The sequence below is a fragment of the Metopolophium dirhodum genome, chromosome 1 (genome assembly GCF_019925205.1).
Source record: "Metopolophium dirhodum isolate CAU chromosome 1, ASM1992520v1, whole genome shotgun sequence".
NCBI lineage: Eukaryota > Metazoa > Arthropoda > Insecta > Hemiptera > Aphididae > Metopolophium > Metopolophium dirhodum.
Window position 1 is genome coordinate 76956052 of NC_083560.1, and position 19913 is coordinate 76975964.

At 28.0% G+C, this 19913-nt stretch overlaps 1 protein-coding gene across 3 annotated transcripts; it reads right to left on the bottom strand.

Moving 5' to 3' along the window:
* Window positions 1–9118: 9118 nt before the first annotated feature.
* On the bottom strand, window positions 9119–19198 carry LOC132935487 (activating signal cointegrator 1 complex subunit 2-like). 3 transcript variants are annotated; one of them, XM_061002055.1, is made up of 12 exons: window positions 18953–19198; window positions 12658–12809; window positions 12407–12593; window positions 12150–12347; window positions 11854–12071; window positions 11617–11778; window positions 11399–11533; window positions 11237–11336; window positions 11060–11158; window positions 10067–10221; window positions 9553–9938; window positions 9119–9482 (listed from the first exon to the last, which is right to left on the bottom strand). In XM_061002055.1, exons 1-12 carry the CDS (start codon window positions 18962–18964, stop codon window positions 9334–9336), a joined length of 1953 nt encoding a protein of 650 aa, XP_060858038.1. In that variant the 5' UTR covers window positions 18965–19198; the 3' UTR covers window positions 9119–9333. The 3 variants fall into 3 exon arrangements, with proteins under 3 accessions (XP_060858038.1, XP_060858039.1, XP_060858040.1); XM_061002056.1 differs by having other exon boundaries at window positions 18915–19198; XM_061002057.1 differs by lacking the exon at window positions 18953–19198 and having other exon boundaries at window positions 12490–12593; window positions 12658–12689.
* Between the last annotated feature and the right edge of the window lie 715 nt (window positions 19199–19913).

The window sequence follows — 19913 nt, forward strand, 5'->3', positions numbered from 1 at the left end:
ACAAATCTAAATAATAAAATTATTTTAACATTATAAACTATTTTCAATTCATTCAAATTATTATTTTAATAGTTTGTATTACTAAAGAATACAGAAATGTATTATTTTAGAAATTAAAAAAAAAAAATCAGAAACTTGCCTGTTTGAGCTGTATGGCAATCAGTCAAAAATGTTGAATTGTAGACTGAAGACAACAATTAAACAGTCTAAACCCGACGAAGAATTTCAAATGAATGAAATAAACTACGAATAATAATACTAGGTTAATAATAATATTATCGTCGATAATTATTATTAATCCAAGCAATATTTATAAATAACTTTATTATAAGCAGAAACAGACTGAGTATACGGTGTACCCGTATGCCGTTCTATCTTGTCTAAACATCTAGTGTTCACTAGCATTCTAAATAAAAATTATTTGTTTTTCGACGAATATATTACGTATTAGTTATTAGTTATTACTTATTAGTATAATATGATAAAAGCTAGTACAGTTAGTAGTAGGTACACCAAAAATTGCATTATCATCTACTAACCAATGAAATTCGTTATTTGTCCTTTATGTAATTTTCTCTTTTAATTTGTTCAATAATTTTAAAATAATTAATATTTATTTTGAAAAATAATAAAATTACTGAATTTAACTGAAACTACATGTACCTATATTTGGTAGGGGGCCCAGGTCTTATAATTTTTAAGAGGGCCTACAGGGATTTTCCCGGTATCCCGGTGGGCCAGTAGGCGCCTGATTGTTACTTATAATTTTTATACGAACAAAACGTTACGTAATGTACGAGTATTTTGTAAGACGTGCATGTGGCCAAAATTGACAATTTTCCATTAATTTGACTGTTCTCAATCGGGTTGTTAAAAATACCGAACCATGCTCAACAGGTTTTTCAAAAAAATAAGGACCACGCTCTATCGGGTTCCACCATGCCAGTGGATTTACCATGTCTTAAACTCCGTTATGTGTAATCTACAGTAACCTATCGTTATTGACAAGGATAAAAAAAAACGTAGAGATTGATGTTATATAATTCACTATAAATGTATTAGATCGATCTAACCTAACACGGGAGGGGGTCGTGGCCAACATTTTTTCTATGTACAATAGTGCCTTAGACTATATTATAGTACCTATCATAGTGATTACTCAAGTTCTAAAAAAGATGGAAAAAAAAATTGTGACCCAACCAAAATATTATCTGGCTACGGCACTGAATCGTACATAATATATTACACAATTGATAAATTGTTTTTATTTCTACTAATAATATGTTACTATATACGTGACGATATGACTACAGACCAGGACCGGCTCAAGTAAAAATAGTGAACTAGGCAAAATCAAATTTTGCCGCCCCTGACATTATAATATTATCAGTATTTTTGAAATGCCGCCCTCTTACTAAAGTGCTGCTTAAGTGCCGTCCTAGGCGTGGGCCTATGTCGCCTACCCCTTGAGCCGGGCCTGCCACAGATTATCAAGGCTGGGCAAGTTAATGATTTTTTTTAACTCAGTTAAGTTAAGTTAATATGCACCAATAACAAAAAGTTAAAAGTAAAAAGTTAATTTAACTATAGGTTAACTCAGTTAAGTTAAAAGTTAATACACACTTTTTGTTAACTTTTTATTAAGTTAAAAAAAAGTTAATTTGTTTATACAACGCTAGCGTACTTAATTTTTTTCCAACCCAAAACTAAATTATAGGATAAAGGGTTAATACTTCATACACTATTTCCATATAAGTTAGATTCTAATGATATACATTTTTAACTTTAAACAATTTACGATACATATTTTTTGACATGAAAACAAAATAGTGAAATATTATAAAATTAAAAACAAAATTAATTAACTTAACTTACTTCTTAAAATTAAAAATCAACTCATTAATTTCACGTTAATTAAGAAAGAAATTTAGTAAGTTAACAGTTAAGTTAATGAAAAGCCAAAAGTAACTAGTTAAGTTAAAAAGTTAAAATAAAATTAACTTTTTAACTAAACTTTAACTTTTTAACTCGTTAATGCCCAGCCTTGCAGATTATATTATAAAAACTTTTATATAATTTGTTTTTAATGATTTCATATTATAATTATTTGTGATATGATTAAAATTATATAAAAACAAATTACATACTGCAGCGGTCGTACAATGGTGATAATATTATGTATGAATTATTAATTGATGGGTATTTCGCATTCAACAGCTAATAATCCAAATCGCGGATAATATTGAGAGATTACTGTACTCATATTACATACCTAGATGAATACCAAATTGAATACAATCAAATGAAAAATTTAAAAACGATTTGGTAGTTAAAAATTTATAAAATGTCCAACTATTATAGCTAAGGATTAAAAATTTAAATCTAAGTTCCACCGTGGAAACACAGTTACCTACTTAAGTAGATTATTCTGAAACCAAAAAATCTCAAAAATATAAAAACACAGTTTTTTTTATAGTTATTTTATGTTCGAATTTGGACGAAATTACTTATTAAATAACCAAGAATAACGACTTTAGTTATTTTGTTGTAACTTTATAATAATAATTCAACTTACCGGCTTCCATATTAATAAAAAGACGTAATAACAACATAATTATAATATAAAATATCTACACTGATAAATCATCTCCGCTCAGAATCGTTTTTCGTATACAATTATATTATATCATTGAATTCAAATTTAATACCATACATTATACAGGGACCCACTGGTAACCTACTGTACAGCAGAGTGACATCTACTTACCCACCTTTTTAATATTAACTTTGTAGCAACGTTGTAGCTATTTGATGATATTTTAATTTGTATGTAACTATGTAAGTTATGAGAGTTTAAATTATTACAATAAACGCGTCACTCGCCTAATGTTAAATTCTTAGTACGACGCGTAAACGCATACATTAATTATACGTCATTTTTTCAATTTTACGGGCATTTTTTATACTTTTTTGAAATCTAGGTAATATTTTTTAAAAGCTCCATCTCGTACTCTTATTTTTAAAACTTTTGCACCCAATATACCTTTACCACCTAACCCTGTGATAACTAGGTGGGGAACATGGATAAACGCATCTCTATATTACTGTGAACACTTAAGTTCAATGAAAAATGTTATGAGAGAATTGAGTAGAGAAGAAGCCACTGCCATAGCTAAAGTCCAAGATTTGATCGACAATCAAACTCTAAAATGTAATTTAATTTACATAAAAACTAATTTTAGCTCATTGCCCGAGTCTATCAACCGTTTAGAAACTTCGGATTTGTCACTAAAAGACTCTATAAAAATAGTGGTCGATTTCCGACAGAAAATTCAACAATCTAAAAACGAAATTGGCATAGCTATACAAAACAAATTAAAAATGGTGTTGGAGAAAAATACTGGATTTGAAACGTTAAGTAAAATATCAAAAATAATTGATGGAAATGAATCAGACACGGCTCATTTCCCTGATGAGTTCAATATCGACGATATCACGTACATGAAATTTGCTCCGATTACTTCTGTGGATGTGGAAAGAAGTTTTTCATGCTACAAAACATTGCTAGCAGATAATCGGCGGTCATTTGTATTCGAAAATTTGAAGGAGCTACTGATTGTCCAATGCAACAATACAATTTAAACGTAATTTTCAGAATAAAAAAAATATACGTATATATTTTTTATTTTATAGTATTTTTGTTGTTTTTTTCAGAAAATTTTAAGCTGGTCGTTGCATGATAAGTCCAAACTTCAAACTTCATTAATAATATCAAGAAAATCCTAAATTAACATTTTTTATAATATTATAATTTAAATAATTTTTTACCGAAATATTAATTAATAATTATAATGCATTTTATAACATTTTAAAATCATTTTTTATCTTTTGGGCATTTTTTAAGGTCATTTTTAGGTTATTTTAAGGTCATTTTTTTAGGTCATTTTTAAGTTATTTTAATGTCATTTTTTTAGGTTTTTTGGGTCATTAAAATCCTAGCCCTAATAATAATATATGGATAAATGCTATTATTATATTGAATACAAATTTAAATATTGTAAAATAATTAATAAATATATTGATATCATTAGTTTTATTTTGAAAACTGTTCAGTAGTTATTAAGTATATTTTACAGACATACAGACAAACATCCATTTTTATATAATATATTTATGATTTAATCATAAAGAATAAACAAAAGGTAAAAAAAAAAAACAAACTATAATATTATATTGTGTTACATCACAATATTTTATATGGTTCATTAGATTATTACATATTTAAGGTATAAAACATCCGTTGTTCGTGAGTAGAACGCATAATAACGCATTTTAATTTACCTAATGAAAAAATGTAATTACAATAGGAAGGTTTTCAATTTTAATGGTTGAATAAAATGGCAAACATTTTGTGGAGGTCGAGATTATGTGGTCAAACGTGATAAGGGCCCTTTGATACACATCACATATGTATGGAAAGTATCGAAATCGTACATTCGTACGTATAAACTAATGAGACTCGGCCCGGGTGTCCTGGGTTGGTGGGGCATCCGGACGGAGTTTTGACTAAGTGTCATTTAAAAGTGTGCATGTATATATTTGTCATATGACGTTTTCGGACGGTTGTCACACATCAGTCCTCCGAAGGTAGAGTGAATTACCAGTTGTATATAAATAAGACATTCGGTCCCCATCCGGAATAAGGCCGAACGGAAAACATCTGTTCTAAGTTTAACGATCGTCGGACTAAGTACGTACAATGGAGCGCTAAATGGCGCTATCATATCCGGTTCGTGAACGGATCACGATTTCACAGATCTCGTGGCCCGTAAAATGCAGAATATTACCTATGTGTAGTAGCATTGCCATTCAGAGTAGACAATAGACCATTTATAGACAAGGGTCAAAGAGACTCACGGTGGTCAAAAAACTTTAACTTTTTTTAGTTAAAAAGTCAAAACATGTGTTCGTTGGAATGTATATAATCTATATAGTTATCGCTGTCATAAAAATCGATCATGGTTCACGGCAATTCATCGGCAGTGGATAGAGTACGGTATCCAGTGACGATGGTTTTTTTTTAAGTCAAAAAGTGAAAACTTAAATTTGATGCGGGGGGCTGCATGCAGATGTGGCGTCTTTATAATTAGATATTAAAACGAATAAAATCATAATATTATAGTTATTTTGTTGTAATTCAAAAATATTGTTCAGGTGGCCTTTGAAGACATCGTGAACGCGTTTTAAACGTTATTATTCCGCTTAAGATCGTGTAAGTAACAGGAACACATGCCGTGTTGGCTATGAATAAATGGCCCGTCGACCGTTGAAACCGAAGAACCTAATAAGTAGCGGTAGGTCAATGTGACCCTTGTACCACTGAGTCAGTTTTGACTTCATTTGAACCTCGTACGGTAGTAATCAAATTCCGTCATGGAAAATCCTGGGTCAAGATAGACCAAAGTATTGGCAAAAGTTGAGTTAAAAAGTTTAAACAATTAACTTTTTAACTTAATTAGTTAATTATTTTTGTTTCTAATTTATGAACTAATGTACAGTGTATAGTAAAATATTATTGGATCTGGTTTGTACATTATTGGAATACAATTTGAAAATACTAAAGTATTTTATTTATATAATTTTTACCCAATAGGTTTTTTTTTAAAGAAATTATATTTTTATCGTTATAATTGTATCACCTTTAAGATTTTTTAATGACAACATTTATATTTTATTTATTTGATATTCTAAAGTAAAATATTTTAAAAATTGTTGTTAAGTGTGTGTTATACAGTAAATAATATAACTCATATTATTATATTTTTATTACTTAGGTATTTATAAAATTATAACACTCTGCACTATGATAATTTATTAATATAAAACTATACAATTTAAAACTTTTGAGCTGTTTACGGATATACTCAGTTTCCAACTATTTAGGTTTTTTTCTATGAATGTCAATGAAACTTTATTTGTTGTGTAAAAAAGCTTGCAAATTTAATACAAAGCTCTTAATATATTGTCACAATGAGATTTAAAAAATATTAAAAATCCTTTGTCACAGTTTTTTTATAACCATTTAAAGTTCAAATCTTGAAAAAATACGGAAAAATCATAAAATTAGCAAATTATTTTGAGTTAAGAATTCAGAAAAATGTTTCTTTTTAAATCTAAGATTTGAAAATATAATACGAGATTGTTCATAAGTTTGTCTACCTTTATCTAAAATAAAATATCCACCATCAAATCAAATTAAAGTTTGAAGTTCGTATTTTCAAAATATTGGATTTTCACTCATTTCTCATGTAGCGACTTTGTTATTTTGTTGTAATTCAAAAACGAGAGTCTTTCTAGACCATAAACCATAAACCAAAATCGATTTTCGAATCAGATTTTTCGTAAAAATTCCCTTTTTTCCTTAATTTTTTTTTTGTTTTTCACGTCGCTTTTGAAAACTACTGAGAAATGTTTACTTTAGACCCCCCAAAGTACCAACTATCGTAGATTCTCTTTCCTATCAGAAAAGTTACTGTTGAAGAAAACCCAAGCATTTGTACTGTCCTAAAAGGTGATGACACACACATCATTATAAAATCAATACATTTATCGCTTAGCTCAAAATCTAAAAATGAATAAAACACATCATTGGATATTCAATACATTCATCGCTCCGCTGAGAATCTAAAATTACCAAAACAATCTACTTAAATAAGAGAAAAAAAATGTAATTTAAAAATAGTAATTTTATTAGAGACAGGTATGTGTTTGATAATGGGTGTCAGTGTAATTTAAAATATGAACTGTAATATTAATAGACAATAGTATACATTTAAATTTTAAGAATTATATAAAATTATTAAAACTTCTTTGATCAGCGAATGTGTGATAAAAATGAATTTGTTTATAATTTTGAGTTAACTTATATATACGCACCACACGGGGAGATTGCCTACCTGATAATATTGAACGCATTGCCGTGTCTACTATAGTATTATGCTTATAATATTATAATAATAGTTTATAGCCTGATTCAACGTCATAATATTATCACGAAATTTTCATTATGCCGTATAAAATAGAGATCTTATTATTTATTATATAGCTATGACAATAATAACGTTTAAATAAGTACCTATAGGACCCCAGAAGTCGGTTTGGCGCACAGATTATTTACTATTATATACTATATTTATAGATATATGTCGACGGGGATAAAAAACAAACGGTTTTATCGAAAAAAAAAATGAATAATTATATTTAGGTAACATACATAGTTTTCAAAAGGCCAGGGAAAAACAAAATGCAAATTAATAAAAAAGAGGAATTTTTACGCAAAATTGGTTTTTGAAAAACTTTCACTCAATGCTTATATTAGCATTTTGTATAAAAAGTTACTTTTTCAAAATATTTTGACTTGGTTTGAGCTGTTTAAGATCATTTTAAGATTCTAATATAATATTTAATAACGACAATTTGCGTATACTATCATTATATACTATTATATAGACGGCTAAAATGTGATGATTTTGAAATAATATGCTTTATAGTTTATAACATCTTCTCGGTAAGCAAAATATCAATTGCAACTGTAAATCTATTAACAAAAAAAAAACATTAAAAAAATACCCATTATTTATGGATTGGAGACTTCTCTAGTATAATATAATATTATACAGAAAACTGCCACACGGAGCAAGTTCGGTGTGTGGACTGCAAGAACGGAGTTAAACACAATAGTGAGACTTGGTCGGACACGATAATCGGTGGACGAAGAAAAAAAGATAAATCGATTATAATAATTGACCGGGATCATCGATGCATATTATTTTTTATGTTACGATATAATTGGTGGGTCCTACACCGTACGGCGTACATTAAATATGAGGGGAAGAGTGTGTGTTATTTCAATGTAGCAGTATTATCGTCATGACACCGACCGGAAGAGGAGAATAATATATTCGGAGTTGCCCGATTTCGGCCCGAGTTCAGATATTCGTATTTTATCCCCTATATAAGTATCCCGATTGAGTCCCGTCCAAGCACACATTCGTTCACAAAATGATTTATAATTAAGAAAATAAAGTATTTGAATAAAGTAGATATAAACGAAAATGTCTATCGTAAATCTCAAAATTCTTGTTTGAGCACCTACCGGGGGTAATTAATTCCCTTATTAAATTAGCCTATGACACTCACAAAGAATGAAGCTTTCTATTGGTGAAATAATTTTCGAAATCAGTTCAGTAGTTCCAGAGATTACCCTCAACAACGGTAACTAACAACTCCTCTTTATATAATAGTATAGATATAGACTTCTAAGAGTCAGAATTTTTTTTTTTACAAGACTGGTTTTTCAAATTTATCGGTATCAAGAACAGTTTTTGAAAATTTTGATTTTTTTCCCTTTAATTAATAACGTTAGATCCGATTTTATAATCTATCAACTTTAAGGGCTGACCCTAAAGCCCTAAAATATGTCCGATTTGTATAATTAATGTAGGTAGGTACAATAGGTACATACAATACAGCAAATTAATGTTCAGCAGAACTAATTTTGTGTTGTTAACTTTATGTTGTACCTACCTTTTTTTGCATACAACATAATATGGTTGAGATCATTATTCAATTACATTAATATTTAATTGTAATTTACAATAACATCACAGTATCACACTATATTACAGTATAATAATTCTATTGTTATATTATGCTTAATGCTTATGATATTTGAATAAAATATTAATTTAGTATAGAGAATGATTCCAACTAGTAGGTAGATAATAGCATTGATCTTAAATACGATTGTATTTAGTATTTATAATCAGTGGTAATAGGTACAGTAGATTTTAAGCAAAATTTTAGTATATTTTTAACTGAAGAATTCAAAATTACATAATAATAAATAATGATTATATAAATGATAATTTTTACAAAGTTTTATATTTTTATAATTTTTTTTATGACAATAAAAATATAACTAATATTTTTATCATTTCAAATTTATCAATATAAAAGTTTATATTATAGGAAAGTATTTCCGTGCAGTTCATTAAATGATATATTTATGAACTGAACATTTGATTGTAAATATTATTACAATACCATAGTATTATAGTATAAGTTTCCTTTTTAAGTATCTATAACTAGAAGTTTTCTAAGAAATGAAGGTTTCAGAATAAAATTAAAATAGAAGTAAGAGTGAACATTAAATAAATAAAAAAAATCTTTAAAAATAAGGATAGGTATACATTATTTGGTAAAATGTATCTTATAATAATATAAGCATTGGTATTTTTATAAAATATTCGAAAATATGAGGAATAGAAAGCATTAAAACATTCCCTTTTGTTGTTTGTTTCTTGCAGCATTTCTTCTGTTATGGTTCCCACTAAATGCTTTGTTCTCATTTTTCCTTTGCCTTTCCAATTCGACATTTGACCCAGATGGTTTAGCTGACGAAGAAGCTATTTTTGGCTTATCTAACATATTTAATAATTACAGATATTAAAAATAAAGTTTTATTTTTTGTTTTTTTTGGTAAATACTTACTTCGATTGGATTTTTTAGATTGCTTTGCAGCAAATTTCCTAGCTTGTCGTTCTCGAACTTCTTCAGGATTTTCACAGAATGGTTGAAAATTTGATACTTTCTGTGGTTCATCATCTGAAGACTCTTCTTTTACAACTTCAGTTATAACTTTTTTCTCCATTAGAACCCTTGGTACAACATCTGGTCTTCTCTTTGTATTTTCATCTACTGGTTCTGGTCGGACATATTCAATTTCATCATACGTATCATCATGTTCATCATTATAATATGAATTTAATTCAGCACATGTAACTTCAGTGACATAATATTTTTCATAAAATGGGCGCATTTCATTTCGGAAAGATTTATTGTCCAAGAGTTTTTTAAATTTTTTAAGTTTCTTATTTCTTAATAAAAATAAAACATAATATAAACACAAATTAATTATTTTGTATTGATAAATATTGTATATTAATACAATATATTGTAATACTTATATATTATTCCTTGAAGTAATAAAATCTACCCAGCTTACCCTTTAATTGAATGATCAAAACCAGTAGCATTATCCTCATACGCTGACATCAAAGGAAGATTTAAATCATACTGAGTAAGTTTTGAAGGGAGACAATTTTCCAAGACCATAATTACAACTTTTTCAGGATCCATGTCATAATATTCTAAACATTTCTACAAAACAATGAAAGATCAATTATAATTAAATGCAATAACGAGACGTGAGGTTTTTGGTTGGGGAGTCACTGAAAAAAAAAATGGCACTAATATGCATAGACTCCCCTCCCCATTTTTATTTTATCTATATGGTAAGAAATAAATGTTCAAAAACTAAAAAAAACTGAAATATTATATTAAAAAAAGTAAAAACGTTTCAACTTACTTAAAATGATAATTTAATATAATAACAAATCCAAATGTACACATTTTTTTTTTCGTATGAGTAGTTAATAATTCCATTGTTAAAAATGGCATTAATTAAATCATTAGCCCATGGCCCATGAGGACAAATTACAATATAAAACTATAAATATTAAGAAACAAGTACGACGTACCTATCATGATAGCGTGACAATGTGACGGCGGCGTCAATAATAAATATTGAGGACTGAGGTAATTACGAACAGTGAGACATGTCTCATGATGTACATAGTAAACCCCACTCACATTAGCATTCCCCCTGTACCCACGCACCCATATTTATACCATATTTGGAATGACCCGTATCGTCAGCTCGTACGCACGGCTGTTTCGCGCGCTTCTAATCTTTTTTCAGAATTCTATAACTGTACAACGAAAAACCGATTTTAACAAATACTGAAATATACATCATATATATCATATTTAAAATATAAAATAAAATTCACATTTTTAAATATTTTATAAAACAAAATAATAATTATTTATTTGTCCCGTGTTCTAATTTCTAAGTAGGGAGACATTGTCTCTTTGTCTCCAATGACGCTTCGCCACTGATTAAATGTTAGAATTAAAAAAATAAGAATTAACTAACCTGGATAAATCCATCTCCTAAATGAGGCAATAAATCTTTTACATTATTTATAAGAGACTGCAATTTTGCGTTCTCTATATTTGTACTAATGGTTTGTACCTAAAAAGACAAATCCATAATTATTATATATTATTTTTATTTATAATAAATAAAAAAGAAACTTGATAAAACAATAACCTCCAACTGTTGTTCTTGTAATTCTTTTTGTTTAAGTTCAATATATGGTTTATTAATTAATTCTAATGATTTTAATAAATAATCATATCTTGTTGAGTCTCTAAATGGGTTTTTTTTAATGAAATATTTACAAATAAGTTATGTATCATTAAAAGTTCTTACATTTCCATATTAGATTTTTGAAATTTCCTTATATCCTTAGTTAAATTATATACAAGAGTATAGTCATTGACAAATTCATTGTATTCTAGTAGCTCACAAATAACTTCTAAATATTCTTCTACTGTATTCTCTGATCTTTGTAAAAATTAAAAATTAAAAAATAAATAAATATAAAACTTTTTCATAAGTATAATTAACTTAAGATAGTATATATTTACTTATTTTTAATTTGGGTAGATATATGAAATAAACACTGTCTAACACTCTTCACAAGTAATAATCTTGATGCGTGAATCTTTTCTTGGAATTTTTCCATTTTATTCATAGCAATTACTTTCTTATAAACTATTGGTTTTATACTATGATAAAAGGAAGCTAATCTAAATAAACATAATATAAAAATAAAATATATTAGTTATTTACAAATAATTAGGTTTTAAGTTTATTATACATACTCAATATGAAATTTCTCTTGATAAAAATATGTAGAGGCCATTGGATAAATTTCCAAGAAATTCGTAATATTATATGATGTGTCTAATAAATAGTTAATATTATCTTCGATCAAACAAAGACTTCTTTCTTCAATGTCGGTAGAGGTTTCATTAATTTGACACAAGAGATTACCATACCCCATGTCTATTTCAATTTTATCTTGGAACTGACTTAAGCACTAATAATTTCGTTATTTAAAATGTTTAATATAAATATTATATTTAATCATATATTTACATTTTATGTAAAAACTCACTTTAATTGTAAATTGAATAAAGTTTTTTAAGTTTTCTTTGTATAATTTTTGACAAGTAAACAATTCATTGAAAATTATTTCTAATTCCTTTTTATATGATTGGCCATAAATTGAACATATATCAAACAACATGGGAATACTTATAATATTGTTATGACATAACAAGCTCCACATATAATGAGGTGACATACAACTCTCCTAATAAATTAAAACAAAAAAAATTATAAATTGCCTAAAAACGCTACGAGTATGAATACTTTATTTTCAAAGGATTTAGTTAATCGTTTAAATAACTTATAAGCAAAATTATCAATTTCATTGTAAATGGTTAACACATCACCATCCTGTGGAAGTTGATCCATCAAGTGAGGAGGAGCAGCTTCTTGAAGAAACGTACATAATCCCATAGTAGCTTGTTTGTTGAAAACAACTGTAGACCAAAATCTAAAACATTAAAATAATATTATTATAAACTCAAATATTATGTATTAATTATTGTGATATTTACTCTTTAAATGATAAATTGAGAAGTGTTTTAAAGTCTTGAACTAAATACTTCATCTGTTCTATCCAACATTCTTTTTGAACCAAATCATTGGTGATTGATTTTAATGGATGAATGTATCCCAAAAATTGTCTTTTTAAAGCAAACTTTTTATCCTAAAAAATAAATATTTTAATTCAATACTTTTAAATTTATTAAGATTAATTGTTATTATTGTATATTCAATGTTTCATTATTGTTTTAGGTATTCCTAATTAATGCTATAATAATAATTAGGGCTCGGAAGTTGTAGGAGTTGCATATTTTTCTGTATGCCCTTAATTTATAGCAGACCAAGCTAGAAATTCATTTTGTAGAATGACGAGCTTAAATTAAAATAATAAAAGTGCATACTTTTGCATATTTTTCAGTTTTAGAAAAAGTGCATATTTCTCAATTTTCATTTGCTTTTTATGCATATTTCTCAATTTTCATTGGATTCTTATGCTCGTTTAATATTTTTTAACAAATTGATGTATTTTTCTAATAGTTATGGTTTTATTATTTTATTTTTGATTAAATTAACAGTTGCGACCTACCTATTAACGGAGCGTATTTATCTTTATTGCACTAACGTCTATGCTATCGGCGTTATCGTTAATCTAATAGCAATTTGTTCTACCTATATAATAGTGTATTTATAGGTGTATGACTGAATTATTATATGGGCAAGTATATTTTCCCCGTCAGTCGTGTGTGAACTGTCGCGTGAAATAAATTCGTCCGTGCTCTGTAAAATCTACCTAAATGTTTTAAAAAATTATAATATGCCGACAATTTCACAAACTAGAAAATTCGTTTTAGAATTCGGCGAAAATGTTTTTTCAACAGACGGTACTATTCTATTTTGTAAGATCTGTGAAGTTAAAGTAAATTGCGAAAAACGATTTACGGTTACTCAGCATGTAAAAACGAATAAACATGAGCGGTTGTTGAATCGTCAACGAAATAGTATGAATAAGGTATCAACTACACAACAGTTTTTCTCTTCAAGTACCTCCAAAAAGTGTGAATATTCAAAAGATTTATGTAATCATTGATGTGTGCTAATATTCCTCTTAATAAAATTACGAATACTGAATTTCGGTCATTTCTAGAAAAATATACCCTTAAAGATATTCCATGTGAATCTACTTTAAGTAAAACGTATTTAAATGAATGTTACGAATAAACAATCGATAAAATTAGAAAACATGTTGTTGGGAATAAAATTTGGGTATCTATCGATGAAAGTACTGACGTCGAAGGTAGATTTATTGCGAACGTAATAGTCGGAACATTATTGGTAGATGGACCTGGTGACATATTTTTATTGACATCCGAAGTTCTTGATAAAGTTAATTTTTCAATAAAAGCTAAACTATTTGATTCATCAATGTTTACTTTGTGGCCAGATGGAATCCGGCACGATGACGTACTTTTATTTGTAAGTGATTCGGCTCCGTATATGAAAAAAGCTGGTACAGCTTTAAAAGCACTATATTCAAAAATGATTCACGTCACATGTTTGGCTCACGGAATGCATAGAATAGCAGAAGAAATACGTAGTAATTTCCCAAAGGTAGATAAATTAATATCGAGGGTAAAACAAGTGTTTTTGAAAGCACAGTCTCGTACTATACTATTTAAAACTGAAGCTCCTGGAATTCCACTTCTGCCGGAGCCCATACTAACACGTTGGGGGGACAAGGCTACAAGCAGCTTCATACTACTGTCAATATTTTAAAGAAATATACAAAGTTTTACAACTTCTAGATTCAAGCGATACGGTTTCTATTAGAGCTTATCTCCTATAACTTTCGAGCCCTAATAATAATTATTGATTACTAATTTTTACCATACCTACTTCTATTTTCCTTAACTATTATACACATATTTTAAAGAATGTCTATATTTTATTTACCCATTATAAAAGTTTTTATTTTGTTCATCTAAAATTCTAAAAGTATGAAGAGAACGCTACACAGACATTTGTTGTCTCCATTTTACAAATGCGTAATATAGCAAATTGTACGCTTAGCAGATCACGTTTAGTTCCGTTAGTTTAAAAATTAGAGTGAATTAACCTCTTATAAAATGTAAAGGTAAGATTATTACCTAGGGTATCTCATAGGCTTTTTGTTATATTTTAATTTTAAAGCAAGTTATGAGTATTTTACACATAGCCATCCCAAGGGGGGGGGGGCAAATGGGGCAAGTGCCCTAGGGCGTCAAAAGTATTATGAACTTAGGGGGCGTCATAAAAAAATAATAAAAAGAAAAATTTGGTGTTTTTATTTTAGATATTAGTTTTCATTTTATATTGTAATATCGAAAATAAGTACCTATCAAATTATATATTATATATGCCTTCAATAATATATAAATATCAATATTATCTGTGATTGACTGTGAATCATGATTATTAATATTAGGTATTAATATTAGTTTATTACCCAAAAAAAATATATATATATGTATTAATATCATTAGTTATTACCTATTGATTATAAATACTAGTATTTAATAATAAACTCATTATCAATTTTACCCACTTCTAAAAATAAATCGAGTTAGAGTAGTTCGAATGAATTCTGTAAATAAACATCGCTTATTCACTTGTACAAAATACAAATGTACAATCTACAATGTTGACTGTAGTGTTGTAGTGTTGTCTGTTGTACATGCCACACACAGCAACGCAGAACGTATGATTTAGGCCTAGCTATTAACATTATACATTCGTGGCGTTATAATCATAATATTAGTAACGTTTTAGTAATTAATATTTACCTTATTAGTTTTGTATTTTATTTTACAAATGGCCAAAAAAAGAACGAGTGGGACTCAAAATAGAAAAATATCAAGAAAAAAAATTGAAAAAGAAGAAGAACTAAAGAAAAAAATACCAAAATTACATACTCATTTTACTTCTCTAACTGATACTGTAAGTACATAATGCATAATTTAATGTAATACTCTTATTTTAATAAAATACCTCCATATTATATATCTAAACTTGAACTGATATTATTTAAGACTAATACAGTAAATTAATATATCAAGTTAATATTAATAGTCATTTTTTTGTTTATAGATTGAAAAAGATAGTGTAAATTTAAATGAAAAGTCTGCAGAGGTAATTGATAACACTATTCAAGAAATCAAATTGAAAGCTGATGAAGATGTAAGTATTACATACTTAATGAAATATATAGTTAATTACACAACACATTTAAGGTCAATAAATAAAATTTATTATAATATAATATTTAATATTTAGGTTGAAAACAGAATTGTAAAGAAAACTTGGATAATAAATGTATAATGCTTATTGATGTAACTGTAATTAATTTAAATATTTAATCAATGTAAACAATTAGGTTTTTATACTTTTATTTTTAATGATATACCTACGATATGAAAAATAAAATAGTTTTTGAAATAAAGTTATGAAAAAATTATATGAATATATATAAATATTAATTGCATTCAATATTTTTTTCCAGGATGAACACAATAATTGTAAACCAGAAAAAAATTAAATGAGAATTAACTACAATAATTTGTTTAGTAAAGATCCAGCAAAATGGGTCATTAATGAGTCAGGATTTGAATATTTTTTGAAGAATCAAGTAACAACCAATTTCCGAGAGATACAATTTAATAAAACTTTTCGGAAAATTGGCAAGTACAATAGAAAACTACCACGGAAAGCGTTTTATAGAAAATTACTTAATGGTGAATACAAATATCGTGATTGGCTTTTGTATTCCAAATCTCAAAATTCTCTGTTTTGTTTTTACTGTATACTTTTTGCTCCAAGCAAAACTAAATTTAGTCGTTCTGGTTCTAGTTATATAGATTGGAAAAATTGTTTGTTACATGTAATGAATCATGAAAAGTGTATTATGCATAGAGAATCAGTACGGATATGGTATTCTAGACAGCTTAATACCCCAAACTGTATTGACAATTCTCTTAAAATGAAAATTAAAAAAGAAGAAGCTTATTAGGTAAAATTACTTCATAGACTGATTGAAACTATATCATTTTTATCCATTAGAGGTCTTACATTTAGAGGAGATAATCAAATGATGAATTCTAAACATTATGGAAATTATTTAGGTTGTCTTGAACTTATATCAAAATTTGATCCATTTCTGGCTTCTCATATTGATAAATACTCCAATAAAGACCGTGGAAATGTATCATATTTATCTGGTAGAATATGTGATGAGTTTATTGATTTAATGAGCAAAACTGTCCTTGAAATTATTTGTAAAGAGATTAAATTAGCCAAATACTTTTCAATAATTGTTAATTCTACGGCTGATGTGTCTAAAGTGGATCAACTAACGGTCGCAATACGATATATCCGGTGTAATGGTTCACCAGTGGAAAGATTCATAGGATTTCTTCCATCAGTTGGCCATAAGGGACTTGAAATGGAATTAGCATTATTAAATATGTTTGAAAATTTAAGTATTGATATAACAAATTGTAGGGGACAATCATTTGATAATGCGAATAATATGTCAGGTGTGTACAATAGTTTACAAGCTAGAATAAAAAAAAAATAAAAAACAGCAGAATTTGTGCCTTGTTCGGCACACTCCTTAAAGTTAGTTGGTACATTTGCTGCTGAACTTACTTACTTAGGAAATAATTTCTTTCTTACTACTCAAAACATCTATAATTTTTTTTCTGTTTCTACTTCACGATGGGATATTTTATCAAAAGAATTGGATAAAATCCCCAATGCTACATTACCAAAAACCTACACGTTGGTCATCGCGTTATGCAGTTTGTTAATCAATAAAAGTTGGCTATGCTGGTATTCTTTTTGCTTTGAAGTTTTTGTCAACAGACATAAATCAAAAAAATGCAACAAGACATGAATCAAAATCAATATATGATAAAATTAAATCTTTAGAATTTGTATTTCTCTTAATTATTTGGACACCTGTTTTAGAACGATTCGATAAAACATCAAAAAGTCTTCAACCAGTCAATATTGATTTATCAAATGTTGTTTCTTTATATGATTCACTATTTGCATTATGTGTATGACCAAAGAAATAACTTTGAAATATTTCTAGAAGAAGCTCAACAATTAAGTGGTATTGATACATTTTCGGGGGACATGGCCAGAAAATGCATTTTAAAATGAGTTTTATTATTTTAAAATTGTAATACTTTTCATAGTTTTAACTCACTTTCAAATTAAAATATTAATAAAAGCATAAGCGATACCAAATCACTATAATATTGAAAATTAAACATAAAACGGATTCTGCTGAATGCACAATATTTTCTATATTTAATTTACTATAGGTACATACATGGCTGAAATATACAAAGTTATTGCAATAGTACCCCCACTATATCATTTTATCACATTAAGGAATTAAAATGACAGCGTAAAGGGACAACCTATACTGGCTATACTATGATATATACTAATATATGGACTGTACCCTTATGCTTCCATTTTATTTTTGTTTGATAACAATAGTGGCTATGTGCAATAACATTGTATATTTAAGCGATGGGTATATACGTATACGTTGTAGTACCTATGTATCAGTGTATACTATATTATAATTTATCAGATATAATAAAAAATACAATAGCGATGACTAAGGGCCCATTTTACAATCATAGTTTAAATCTCGGTTACGCCTAACCACTGATTTTACCGGCTGAATTCGGTGGTTAGTTTAACGATTGTAATACGGGCCTTTAATATGCAAGAATTGTAGACTAAAATCAAAAAGAATAATTATGACAATATCCATTAACTACTATAAAGTTCTGGATATTTAAGGAATAAGTTAGATTATGGCATAATGATGATGAAACTATTTTTCTGTTTTAAAATGTCAAAGTCAATTGTTATAGGTAATTGCTCGGGTAATTGAAAGTTATTTATTTAATATAAAAATACAGTTATTATACAACAGTATCAATTAAATAATACAATTAGAATTGAGTTAAATTTTTAGTGAAGATTACAATTGGCCTGTTTTACAATCATAATTTAAACCTTGGTTACGCCTAACCCACGATTGTAATATGGGCACTGATTTTACCGGCCAATTTCGGTGGTTTAACCTTAGTTTAACGATTGTAATATGGGCACTTAGTCTCTAGAATGTGTACTTATATAAGATTCTGTAAGCACATTAATAAAGCAATTCAAACCCAAAGACAGCATTGTAAGATAAGAATTTACCTACATAATATAATGTAATATAATATTATTTCAATATTTTACTTCGACAGCCATTTAGGCGTTAGTTTTGAGTTGACCACTGCGACGAAACTAAATGTTTAATACTTAATAGTAAGTACCACACAAGTTCAAGAAGAACAAAAATAGAAAGTATGAACACAGCACAGTTATAATAATACTAAATGACTAACTCTTAATTCACAAGTTATAAGTTAAAGTTATAAAATTTAAAATGTATTTTATGATAGGTATAAGAGACCGTGCAGTTGTACAACTAGCGCTCCCCATAGTCAATGTGCTTACTTTTACCGTGAAACAAATTACGGGCAAGGCGCAAAACGTATTATGGGTAAGACAAGCTAACGATACGCGCTCTGGTGGCATAATCCTCAACTCACATATTTGGAATGTATAGATATAATTTTAAATTGATTATTTTACTTTTTATAATAAATTAATTTGGCTATCGAAACTTTATACGCTTTTATAGCGAACTGTATTGGGAAGACAGATTAACACTGGGAGCGCGGTCGACGCCTATCGTACTGATGGTTAGGCGGGTTCCCCCTACGTGGGAGTCGGGACTCGAGTCGGGAGATTGTATGTATTTTTCCACATGTCGCATATATTTTCCTTCAAGTGAAGAATATTTGGATGTATTCGTAATATTAGTAGAAATTGCACTTACCAACATATTGGTATACAGTTAGCTATAAAAGCGTATAAAGTTTCGATACCAAAATTAATTTATTATAAAAAGTAAAATAACCAATATAAAACTATATCTATACACCGCGAATTGGAAGGTACAAATTGTTTCCACCAGAGCGCGTTTTGTTTATCGGTTTCCCCAATATTACGTTTGTAAGTACAATTATTTCTACTAATATTATCAAATACCTACATTTAAATACACTTCACTTAAGACAAAATGTATTTGAAATATCGGGAAAATAAATACAATCTCCCGACTCGACGTAGGGGGGACCCGCCTAACCATCAG